The following is a 13,694-nucleotide window of genomic DNA, read 5'->3' as shown; positions in this document are numbered from 1 at the left end:
AGACCTGTACAGTAGACAGTAGACCTGTACAGTAGACAGTAGACCTGTACAGTAGACAATAGACAGTAGACCTGTACAGTAGATTGTATACCTGTACAGTAGACAGTAGACCTGTACAGTAGACAATAGACCTGTACAGTAGACAGTAGACAGTAGATCTGTACAGTAGACAGTAGACCTGTACAGTAGACAGTAGACCTGTACAGTAGACAGTAGACAGTAGACCTGTACAGTAGACAGTAGACAGTAGATCTGTACAGTAGACAGTAGACCTGTACAGTAGACAGTAGACCTGTACAGTAGACAATAGACAGTAAACAGTAGACCTGTACAGTAGACAGTAGACCTGTACAGTAGACAGTAGACCTGTACAGTAGACAATAGACAGTAGACAGTAGACCTGTACAGTAGACAGTAGATCTGTACAGTAGACAGTAGATCTGTACAGTAGACAGTAGACCTGTACAGTAGACAGTAGACAGTAGATCTGTACAGTAGACAGTAGATCTGTACAGTAGACAGTAGATCTGTACAGTAGACAGTAGACAGTAGACAGTAGACCTGTACAGTAGACAGTAGACAGTAGACCTGTACAGTAGACAGTAGACCTGTACAGTAGACAGTAGACCTGTACAGTAGACAGTAGACAGTAGACAGTAGATCTGTACAGTAGACAGTAGATCTGTACAGTAGACAGTAGACCTGTACAGTAGACAGTAGACCTGTACAGTAGACAGTAGACCTGTACAGTAGACAGTAGATCTGTACAGTAGACAGTAGACAGTAGACCTGTACAGTAGACAGTAGACCTGTACAGTAGACAATAGACAGTAGACCTGTACAGTAGACAGTAGACCTGTACAGTAGACAGTAGACCTGTACAGTAGACAATAGACAGTAGACAGTAGACCTGTACAGTAAACAGTAGACCTGTACAGTAGACAGTAGACCTGTACAGTAGACAGTAGACAGTAGACCTGTACAGTAGACAATAGACAGTAGACAGTAGACCTGTACAGTAGACAGTAGACAGTAGACAGTAGACCTGTACAGTAGACAGTAGACCTGTACAGTAGACAATAGACAGTAGACAGTAGACCTGTACAGTAGACAGTAGACCTAGACAGTAGACAGTAGACAGTAGACCTGTACAGTAGACAGTAGACAGTAGACCTGTACAGTAGACAGTAGACCTGTACAGTAGACAGTAGACCTGTACAGTAGACAGTAGACCTAGACAGTAGACAGTAGACCTGTACAGTAGACAGTAGACAGTAGACCTGTACAGTAGACAGTAGACAGTAGATCTGTACAGTAGACAGTAGACAGTAGACCTGTACAGTAGACAGTAGACAGTAGACAGTAGACCTGTACAGTAGACAGTAGACAGTAGACCTGTACAGTAGACAGTAGACAGTAGACAGTAGACAGTAGACCTGTACAGTAGACAGTAGACAGTAGACCTGTACAGTAGACAGTAGACAGTAAACAGTAGACCTGTACAGTAGACAGTAGACCTGTACAGTAGACAGTAGACCTGTACAGTAGACAGTAGACAGTAGACCTGTACAGTAGACAGTAGACAGTAGACCTGTACAGTAGACAGTAGACAGTAGACCTGTACAGTAGACAGTAGACTTGTACAGTAGACAGTAGACCTGTACAGTAGACCTGTACAGTAGACAGTAGACCTGTACAGTAGACAGTAGATCTGTACAGTAGACAATAGACAGTAGACCTGTACAGTAGACCTGTACAGTAGACAGTAGACCTGTACAGTAGACAGTAGATCTGTACAGTAGACAATAGACAGTAGACCTAGACAGTAGACCTGTACAGTAGACAGTAGACAATAGACAGTAGACCTGTACAGTAGACAGTAGACCTGTACAGTAGACAGTAGACCTGTACAGTAGACAGTAGACAGTAGACCTGTACAGTAGACAGTAGACCTGTACAGTAGACAGTAGACCTGTACAGTAGACAATAGACAGTAGACAGTAGACCTGTACAGTAGACAGTAGACCTAGACAGTAGACCTGTACAGTAGACAGTAGACCTGTACAGTAGACAGTAGACAATAGACAGTAGACCTGTACAGTAGACAGTAGACCTGTACAGTAGACAGTAGACCTGTACAGTAGACAATAGACAGTAGACAGTAGACCTGTACAGTAGACAGTAGACCTAGACAGTAGACCTGTACAGTAGACAGTAGACCTGTACAGTAGACAGTAGACAATAGACAGTAGACCTGTACAGTAGACAGTAGACCTGTACAGTAGACAATAGACCTGTACAGTAGACAGTAGACAGTAGATCTGTACAGTAGACAGTAGACCTGTACAGTAGACAGTAGACAGTAGACCTGTACAGTAGACAGTAGACAGTAGACAGTAGACAGTAGACCTGTACAGTAGACAGTAGACAGTAGACCTGTACAGTAGACAGTAGACAGTAAACAGTAGACCTGTACAGTAGACAGTAGACCTGTACAGTAGACAGTAGACCTGTACAGTAGACAGTAGACAGTAGACCTGTACAGTAGACAGTAGACAGTAGACCTGTACAGTAGACAGTAGACAGTAGACCTGTACAGTAGACAGTAGACTTGTACAGTAGACAGTAGACCTGTACAGTAGACCTGTACAGTAGACAGTAGACCTGTACAGTAGACAGTAGATCTGTACAGTAGACAATAGACAGTAGACCTGTACAGTAGACCTGTACAGTAAACCTGTACAGTAGACAGTAGACCTGTACAGTAGACAGTAGACCTGTACAGTAGACAGTAGATCTGTACAGTAGACAATAGACAGTAGACAGTAGACCTAGACAGTAGACCTGTACAGTAGACAGTAGACAATAGACAGTAGACCTGTACAGTAGACAGTAGACCTGTACAGTAGACAGTAGACAGTAGACCTGTACAGTAGACAGTAGACCTGTACAGTAGACAGTAGACCTGTACAGTAGACAATAGACAGTAGACAGTAGACCTGTACAGTAGACAGTAGACCTAGACAGTAGACCTGTACAGTAGACAGTAGACCTGTACAGTAGACAGTAGACAATAGACAGTAGACCTGTACAGTAGACAGTAGACCTGTACAGTAGACAATAGACAGTAGACAGTAGACCTGTACAGTAGACAGTAGACCTGTACAGTAGACAGTAGACCTGTACAGTAGACAGTAGACAATAGACAGTAGACCTGTACAGTAGACAGTAGACCTGTACAGTAGACAATAGACCTGTACAGTAGACAGTAGACAGTAGATCTGTACAGTAGACAGTAGACCTGTACAGTAGACAGTGGACCTGTACAGTAGACAGTAGACAGTAGACCTGTACAGTAGACAGTAGACCTGTACAGTAGACAGTAGACAGTAGACCTGTACAGTAGATTGTATACCTGTACAGTAGACAATAGACAGTAGACCTGTACAGTAGACAATAGACCTGTACAGTAGACAATAGACAGTAGACCTGTACAGTAGATTGTATACCTGTACAGTAAACAGTAGACCTGTACAGTAGACAGTAGACCTGTACAGTAGACAGTAGACCTGTACAGTAGACAATAGACAGTAGACCTGTACAGTAGATTGTATACCTGTACAGTAGACAATAGACCTGTACAGTAGACAATAGACAGTAGACCTGTACAGTAGATTGTATACCTGTACAGTAAACAGTAGACCTGTACAGTAGACAGTAGATCTGTACAGTAGACAATAGACAGTAGACCTGTACAGTAGATTGTATACCTGTACAGTAAACAGTAGACCTGTACAGTAGACAGTAGACAGTAGACCTGTACAGTAGACAATAGACAGTAGACCTGTACAGTAGATTGTATACCTGTACAGTAGACAGTAGACCTGTACAGTAGACAGTAGACCTGTACAGTAGACAATAGACCTGTACAGTAGACAGTAGATCTGTACAGTAGACAGTAGACCTGTACAGTAGACAGTAGACCTGTACAGTAGACAGTAGACAGTAGACCTGTACAGTAGACAGTAGACAGTAGACCTGTACAGTAGACAGTAGACAGTAGACAGTAGACCTGTACAGTAGACAGTAGACAGTAGACCTGTACAGTAGACAGTAGACAGTAGACAGTAGACCTGTACAGTAGACAGTAGACAGTAGACCTGTACAGTAGACAGTAGACAGTAAACAGTAGACCTGTACAGTAGACAGTAGACCTGTACAGTAGACAGTAGACCTGTACAGTAGACAGTAGACAGTAGACCTGTACAGTAGACAGTAGACAGTAGACCTGTACAGTAGACAGTAGACAGTAGACCTGTACAGTAGACAGTAGACTTGTACAGTAGACAGTAGACCTGTACAGTAGACCTGTACAGTAGACAGTAGACCTGTACAGTAGACAGTAGATCTGTACAGTAGACAATAGACAGTAGACCTGTACAGTAGACCTGTACAGTAGACAGTAGACCTGTACAGTAGACAGTAGATCTGTACAGTAGACAATAGACAGTAGACCTAGACAGTAGACCTGTACAGTAGACAGTAGACAATAGACAGTAGACCTGTACAGTAGACAGTAGACCTGTACAGTAGACAGTAGACCTGTACAGTAGACAGTAGACAGTAGACCTGTACAGTAGACAGTAGACCTGTACAGTAGACAATAGACAGTAGACAGTAGACCTGTACAGTAGACAGTAGACCTAGACAGTAGACCTGTACAGTAGACAGTAGACCTGTACAGTAGACAGTAGACAATAGACAGTAGACCTGTACAGTAGACAGTAGACCTGTACAGTAGACAGTAGACCTGTACAGTAGACAGTAGACCTGTACAGTAGACAGTAGACCTAGACAGTAGACCTGTACAGTAGACAGTAGACCTGTACAGTAGACAGTAGACAATAGACAGTAGACCTGTACAGTAGACAGTAGACCTGTACAGTAGACAATAGACCTGTACAGTAGACAGTAGACAGTAGATCTGTACAGTAGACAGTAGACCTGTACAGTAGACAGTAGACAGTAGACCTGTACAGTAGACAGTAGACAGTAGACAGTAGACAGTAGACCTGTACAGTAGACAGTAGACAGTAGACCTGTACAGTAGACAGTAGACAGTAAACAGTAGACCTGTACAGTAGACAGTAGACCTGTACAGTAGACAATAGACAGTAGACCTGTACAGTAGATTGTATACCTGTACAGTAGACAGTAGACCTGTACAGTAGACAGTAGACCTGTACAGTAGACAATAGACCTGTACAGTAGACAGTAGATCTGTACAGTAGACAGTAGACCTGTACAGTAGACAGTAGACCTGTACAGTAGACAGTAGACAGTAGATCTGTACAGTAGACAGTAGACAGTAGACCTGTACAGTAGACAGTAGACAGTAGACAGTAGACCTGTACAGTAGACAGTAGACCTGTACTAGACCTGTACAGTAGACAGTAGACAGTAGACAGTAGACCTGTACAGTAGACAGTAGACAGTAGACCTGTACAGTAGACAGTAGACAGTAAACAGTAGACCTGTACAGTAGACAGTAGACCTGTACAGTAGACAGTAGACCTGTACAGTAGACAGTAGACAGTAGACTGTACAGTAGACAGAGACAGTAGACCTGTACAGTAGACAGTAGACAGTAGACCTGTACAGTAGACAGTAGACTTGTACAGTAGACAGTAGACCTAGTACAGTAGACCTGTACAGTAGACAGTAGACCTGTACAGTAGACAGTAGATCTGTACAGTAGACAATAGACAGTAGACCTGTACAGTAGACCTGTACAGTAGACAGTAGACCTGTACAGTAGACAGTAGACTGTACAGTAGACCTGTAGACAGTAGACCTAGACAGTAGACCTGTACAGTAGACAGTAGACAGTAGACAGTAGACCTGTACAGTAGACAGTAGACCTGTACAGTAGACAGTAGACCTGTACAGTAGACAGTAGACAGACAGTAGACCTGTACAGTAGACAGTAGACCTGTACAGTAGACAGTAGACCTGTACAGTAGACAGTAGACAGTAGACAGTAGACCTGTACAGTAGACAGTAGACCTGTACAGTAGACAGTAGACCTGTAGACAGTAGACCTGTACAGTAGACAGTAGACCTGTACAGTAGACAGTAGACAGTAGACAGTAGACCTGTACACAGTAGACAGACAGTAGACCTGTACAGTAGACAGTAGACCTGTACAGTAGACAGTAGACAGTAGACAGTAGACCTGTACAGTAGACAGTAGACCTAGAGACAGTAGACCTGTACAGTAGACAGTAGACCTGTACAGTAGACAGTAGACAATAGACAGTAGACCTGTACAGTAGACAGTAGACCTGTACAGTAGACAATAGACAGTAGACCTGTACAGTAGACAGTAGACAGTAGACCTGTACAGTAGACAGTAGACAGTAGACAGTAGACCTGTACAGTAGACAGTAGACCTGTACAGTAGACAGTAGACCTGTACAGTAGACAGTAGACCTGTACAGTAGACAGTAGACAGTAGACCTGTACAGTAGACAGTAGACAGTAAACAGTAGACCTGTACAGTAGACAGTAGACCTGTACAGTAGACAGTAGACCTGTACAGTAGACAGTAGACAGTAGACCTGTACAGTAGACAGTAGACCTGTACAGTAGACAGTAGACAGTAGACCTGTAGTAGACAGTAGACTGTACAGTAGACAGTAGACCTGTAGACAGTAGACCTGTACAGTAGACAGTAGACCTGTACAGTAGACAGTAGATCTGTACAGTAGACAATAGACAGTAGACCTGTACAGTAGACAGTAGACAGTAGACAGACCTGTACAGTAGACAGTAGACCTGTACAGTAGACAGTAGACCTGTACAGTAGACAGTAGATCTGTACAGTAGACAATAGACAGTAGACAGTAGACCTGTACAGTAGACAGTAGACAATAGACAGTAGACCTGTACAGTAGACAGTAGACCTGTACAGTAGACAGTAGACAGTAGACCTGTACAGTAGACAGTAGACCTGTACAGTAGACAGTAGACCTGTACAGTAGACAATAGACAGTAGACAGTAGACCTGTACAGTAGACAGTAGACCTAGACAGTAGACCTGTACAGTAGACAGTAGACCTGTACAGTAGACAGTAGACAATAGACAGTAGACCTGTACAGTAGACAGTAGACCTGTACAGTAGACAATAGACCTGTACAGTAGACAGTAGACAGTAGATCTGTACAGTAGACAGTAGACCTGTACAGTAGACAGTGGACCTGTACAGTAGACAGTAGACAGTAGACCTGTACAGTAGACAGTAGACCTGTACAGTAGACAGTAGACAGTAGACCTGTACAGTAGATTGTATACCTGTACAGTAGACAATAGACAGTAGACCTGTACAGTAGACAATAGACCTGTACAGTAGACAATAGACAGTAGACCTGTACAGTAGATTGTATACCTGTACAGTAAACAGTAGACCTGTACAGTAGACAGTAGACCTGTACAGTAGACAGTAGACCTGTACAGTAGACAATAGACAGTAGACCTGTACAGTAGATTGTATACCTGTACAGTAGACAATAGACCTGTACAGTAGACAATAGACAGTAGACCTGTACAGTAGATTGTATACCTGTACAGTAAACAGTAGACCTGTACAGTAGACAGTAGATCTGTACAGTAGACAATAGACAGTAGACCTGTACAGTAGATTGTATACCTGTACAGTAAACAGTAGACCTGTACAGTAGACAGTAGACAGTAGACCTGTACAGTAGACAATAGACAGTAGACCTGTACAGTAGACCTTGTATACCTGTATACAGTAGACTGTACAGTAGACAGTAGACCTGTACAGTAGACAATAGACCTGTACAGTAGACAGTAGACAGTAGATCTGTACAGTAGACAGTAGACCTGTACAGTAGACAGTAGACCTGTACAGTAGACAGTAGACAGTAGACAGTAGACCTGTACAGTAGACAGTAGACAGTAGATCTGTACAGTAGACAGTAGACCTGTACAGTAGACAGTAGACCTGTACAGTAGACAATAGACAGTAAACAGTAGACCTGTACAGTAGACAGTAGACCTGTACAGTAGACAGTAGACCTGTACAGTAGACAATAGACAGTAGACAGTAGACCTGTACAGTAGACAGTAGATCTGTACAGTAGACAGTAGATCTGTACAGTAGACAGTAGACCTGTACAGTAGACAGTAGACAGTAGATCTGTACAGTAGACAGTAGATCTGTACAGTAGACAGTAGACCTGTACAGTAGACAATAGATCTGTACAGTAGACAGTAGATCTGTACAGTAGACAGTAGACAGTAGACAGTAGACCTGTACAGTAGACAGTAGACCTGTACAGTAGACAGTAGACCTGTACAGTAGACAATAGACAGTAAACAGTAGACCTGTACAGTAGACAATAGACCTAGACAGTAGACCTGTACAGTAGACAGTAGACCTGTACAGTAGACAATAGACAGTAGACAGTAGACCTGTACAGTAGACAGTAGACAGTAGACCTGTACAGTAGACAGTAGACCTGTACAGTAGACAGTAGATCTGTACAGTAGACAGTAGATCTGTACAGTAGACAGTAGACAGTAGACAGTAGACCTGTACAGTAGACATTAGACAGTAGACCTGTACAGTAGACAGTAGACCTGTACAGTAGACAGTAGACCTGTACAGTAGACAGTAGACAGTAGATCTGTACAGTAGACAGTAGATCTGTACAGTAGACAGTAGACCTGTACAGTAGACAGTAGACCTGTACAGTAGACAGTAGATCTGTACAGTAGACAGTAGATCTGTACAGTAGACAGTAGACAGTAGACCTGTACAGTAGACAGTAGACCTGTACAGTAGACAATAGACAGTAGACCTGTACAGTAGACAGTAGACCTGTACAGTAGACAGTAGACCTGTACAGTAGACAATAGACAGTAGACAGTAGACCTGTACAGTAAACAGTAGACCTGTACAGTAGACAGTAGACCTGTACAGTAGACAGTAGACAGTAGACCTGTACAGTAGACAATAGACAGTAGACAGTAGACCTGTACAGTAGACAGTAGACAGTAGACAGTAGACCTGTACAGTAGACAGTAGACCTGTACAGTAGACAATAGACAGTAGACAGTAGACCTGTACAGTAGACAGTAGACCTAGACAGTAGACAGTAGACAGTAGACCTGTACAGTAGACAGTAGACAGTAGACCTGTACAGTAGACAGTAGACCTGTACAGTAGACAGTAGACCTGTACAGTAGACAGTAGACCTAGACAGTAGACAGTAGACAGTAGACCTGTACAGTAGACAGTAGACAGTAGACAGTAGACCTGTACAGTAGACAGTAGATCTGTACAGTAGACAGTAGACAGTAGACAGTAGACCTGTACAGTAGACAGTAGACAGTAGACAGTAGACCTGTACAGTAGACAGTAGACAGTAGACCTGTACAGTAGACAGTAGACAGTAGACCTGTACAGTAGACAGTAGACAGTAGACCTGTACAGTAGACAGTAGACAGTAAACAGTAGACCTGTACAGTAGACAGTAGACCTGTACAGTAGACAGTAGACCTGTACAGTAGACAGTAGACCTGTACAGTAGACAGTAGACAGTAGACCTGTACAGTAGACAGTAGACAGTAGACCTGTACAGTAGACAGTAGACTTGTACAGTAGACAGTAGACCTGTACAGTAGACCTGTACAGTAGACAGTAGACCTGTACAGTAGACAGTAGATCTGTACAGTAGACAATAGACAGTAGACCTGTACAGTAGACCTGTACAGTAGACCTGTACAGTAGACAGTAGACCTGTACAGTAGACAGTAGATCTGTACAGTAGACAATAGACAGTAGACAGTAGACCTAGACAGTAGACCTGTACAGTAGACAGTAGACAATAGACAGTAGACCTGTACAGTAGACAGTAGACCTGTACAGTAGACAGTAGACCTGTACAGTAGACAGTAGACAGTAGACCTGTACAGTAGACAGTAGACCTGTACAGTAGACCTGTACAGTAGACAGTAGACCTGTACAGTAGACAATAGACAGTAGACAGTAGACCTGTACAGTAGACAGTAGACCTAGACAGTAGACCTGTACAGTAGACAGTAGACCTGTACAGTAGACAGTAGACAATAGACAGTAGACCTGTACAGTAGACAGTAGACTGTACAGTAGACAGTAGACCTGTACAGTAGACAATAGACAGTAGACAGTAGACCTGTACAGTAGACAGTAGACCTAGACAGTAGACCTGTACAGTAGACAGTAGACCTGTACAGTAGACAGTAGACAATAGACAGTAGACCTGTACAGTAGACAGTAGACCTGTACAGTAGACAATAGACCTGTACAGTAGACAGTAGACAGTAGATCTGTACAGTAGACAGTAGACCTGTACAGTAGACAGTAGACAGTAGACCTGTACAGTAAACAGTGTACAGTAGACAGTAGACCTGTACAGTAGACAGTAAACAGTAGACCTGTACAGTAAACAGTAGACCTGTACAGTAGACAGTAGATCTGTACAGTAGACAGTAGACCTGTACAGTAGACAATAGACAGTAGACCTGTACAGTAGACAGTAGACCTGTACAGTAGACAGTAGATCTGTACAGTAGACAGTAGACCTGTACAGTAGACAATAGACAGTAGACCTGTACAGTAGACAGTAGACCTGTACAGTAGACAGTAGACAGTAAACAGTAGACCTGTACAGTAGACAGTAGATCTGTACAGTAGACCTGTACAGTAGACAATAGACAGTAGACCTGTACAGTAGACAGTAGATCTGTACAGTAGACAGTAGATCTGTACAGTAGACAGTAGACCTGTACAGTAGACAGTAGATCTGTACAGTAGACAGTAGATCTGTACAATAGACAGTAGACCTGTACAGTAGACAGTAGACAGTAGACCTGTACAGTAGACAGTAGACCGGTACAGTAGACAGTAGACAGTAGACCTGTACAGTAGACAGTAGACCTGTACAGTAGACAGTAGATCTGTACAGTAGACAGTAGACCTGTACAGTAGACAGTGTACAGTAGACAGTAGATCTGTACAGTAGACAGTAGACCTGTACAGTAGACAGTAGACCTGTACAGTAGACAGTAGACCTGTACAGTAGACCTGTACAGTAGACAGTAGACCTGTACAGTAGACAGTAGACCTGTACAGTAGACAGTGTACAGTAGACAGTAGACCTGTACAGTAGACAGTAGACCTGTACAGTAGACAGTAGACCTGTACATAAATAGATGTGTTCTGCATAGCAACTGTGGTTATGTTACATTAGATGTATGCTAACAGTTAAAGAGAGCTCCTGATTCATCTTAGCCGGCTTGATCTACTGCTTAGCTTCTGACAAAAAGTATCCTAATAAATTGTGTGTGTGTTTGGGTGTGTACGTGTGCGTATGTACATGTGCGTGTACTTATGTGCGTGGGTGTTTTCAGGGACCGCACCACCACCGTAGTGAACGTGGAGGGAGACGCCCTCGGGGCAGGGATCCTCCACCACATCAACCAACAGGAGATGAAGAAACAACACCTGGGGGAGGAGCTAGCGGAGGTCCTGGTGGAAGCGGTGGCCAACACCCAGGCTGACGAGGAGACCTCCCCGCTCGTCACGCACCAAACCCTGGGTTCAGCAGGCGACCAATCCCCCAGGGAGACCGCGGAAGCCATTGAGTCTGTCCTGTGAACTCGTAAAACAACTGTGAATTCTGTCTCTATGGTTACAATCAGTGGTGGCTGGTGGCACTTCAATTCGGAGGACGGGCTCATAGCAAGGGCTGGAACGAAATGAATTGAATCGTATCAAAACACATCAAATATATGTTTTTTTTTTCCATTCCAGACATTATTATTAGCCGTCCTCCCCTCACCAGCCCCCTCTGGTGTCTAAGGTTACGATGCTGCTGCTGCTACTCGTGAGTCAACCGAATCGTCTCTGAATCAACTCGGATCACCTTTACCATACCTCTTAAAACAGTTCATGAGTCATTTCACTTCTAGGAAAAAAGTGCCCTAGATAAAGTTAGTTTTATATAGTGGTACTTCCTATTTGGAGTATTCTAAGAGTGTATTTAAAAGCCACAGGAAGGTTAGCCTCGCCCTTTAGAATGAATCCAGGCTGCTTTCTGGTTTTGGGTGAGAGTGGTCTGAATCTAAAAAGGGGAATCTCTCCTAACCATGACATGGCTGTGACCTCACAAGGCAGATGGGAAGGAGAATCATTTACTAACTGACCTGGAGTTTTTTGTTTGTTTTCTGTCGATAGTCAACACAGAACGTGAAACATTAACCCCTGGAATGACAAAAGTCTCTCAAATATTTGGGGTAAATATTGAGGAAGAGCCACAGTTGACTTTCTGTTTATGTACTGGGAACATACTGACCCAATGGCCTACTATGGTGCCTGTATCTAATATTGGATTTAGGACCATAAGGATCTGTGTCGATATAGTGCAGGTTCAATTAGAGCAAATCCTATCTTCTACTTAAATTTGATTTTCACTTTGTCTCAGATTGACATCAGTGCAGGACTACGTGGACATCTGCCTTAAATGGACTTTAGAAATATGGTGGTGAGCACACTCCATTTTACTAAACTGTTAAAGTGCAGACCGAGGCCAACTATCCTTCTATCCTTTCTGTTGCCTCCATCAGTGATGTCCCAGACCCTTGCTACTATGGGTTTCATTTACTGAAGAAACCAAACCATACGTTCTTTGGAACTTTTTCTTTTGAATTGAGAGGAAGCATGGTCAGACAGGCTATGTTACAAATGGTAGCCTGTTCCCTACATAGTGCACTTCTTTTAACCTGAGCCCAGCACCCGGTTCCCTATATAGGGCACTACATTTTGCCCCATAGGGCTCTGGTTAAAAGCATTACATTATGTAAGGAATAGATAGCCATTTGTGACGACACATGGCATTGATAAAGGCATGCTCTCATTATTGACTAGTATTTATCAAAATCCTTGGACATGTTGGAAACTGCCAAAGTTGTTAGAGCAGCCTTTTCCTGTTGCTAGATACATCTTATACAGTCTATGGGATACGTGTATGTTTTCCAAATGACTAAAATTTTGGCGTTGTTTAGTTGTTCTGCTGCCACCTATTGATGGCGTGCCGTAGTGGTTCTGCTGCCACCTAGTGGTGGTGTGGCGTAGTGGTTCTGCTTCCACCTAGTGGTGGCGTTGTGTAGTTGTTCTGCTGCCACCTATTGGTGGCGTGGTGTAGTGGTTCTGCTGCCACCTAGTGGTGGCGTGGTGTAGTGGTTCTGCTGCCACCTAGTGGTGGCGTGGCTCAATGTTTTGAGTTCTGACATGAGAATGGAGCAGGCATTTGATAGTACAGCGTTTTAATTTAATTTGATCCTATATGGGCCAATGTGGCCTCGTTTATCTATCTGGTCAAATGTATTTCTTTTTCTTTGTAATGAATCACTATTGCTGTTTGCTGGAAATGATTTACTCTGATGTATGGGGGGAAATTATGTTGTACTAACTCACTAATGTATCAACTCTGTTCCACAATTCCACTTCTACTCAGACTAATTGTTTGTTGAAGCAGTTTTTAGATGTTGGAAATGGAAGGTTGTCCCTCTAGAAAGGACAATTATATGTTATTAACTGTTTTTATACAAAATGTTATGCACCCTG

At 43.1% G+C, this 13,694-nt stretch overlaps 1 protein-coding gene across 1 annotated transcript in view; it reads left to right on the top strand.

Moving 5' to 3' along the window:
• LOC135568568 (neutral amino acid transporter A-like) overlaps window positions 1–11,941 on the top strand; it is a 40,391-nt gene extending 28,450 nt beyond the window's left edge. The window contains exon 6 of the mRNA XM_065015365.1: window positions 11,480–11,941. Coding sequence (XP_064871437.1) covers window positions 11,480–11,726 — 247 coding nt within the window. The 3' untranslated portion in view covers window positions 11,727–11,941. The remainder of the gene's footprint in view (window positions 1–11,479) is intronic.
• The last annotated feature ends 1,753 nt before the right edge of the window (window positions 11,942–13,694 follow it).

This window comes from Oncorhynchus nerka, unplaced genomic scaffold, assembly GCF_034236695.1.
Source record: "Oncorhynchus nerka isolate Pitt River unplaced genomic scaffold, Oner_Uvic_2.0 unplaced_scaffold_1480, whole genome shotgun sequence".
Classification (NCBI taxonomy): domain Eukaryota; kingdom Metazoa; phylum Chordata; class Actinopteri; order Salmoniformes; family Salmonidae; genus Oncorhynchus; species Oncorhynchus nerka.
Note: the sequence above shows the minus strand (reverse complement) of the source record. Positions and strands in the feature narration are given on the sequence as shown.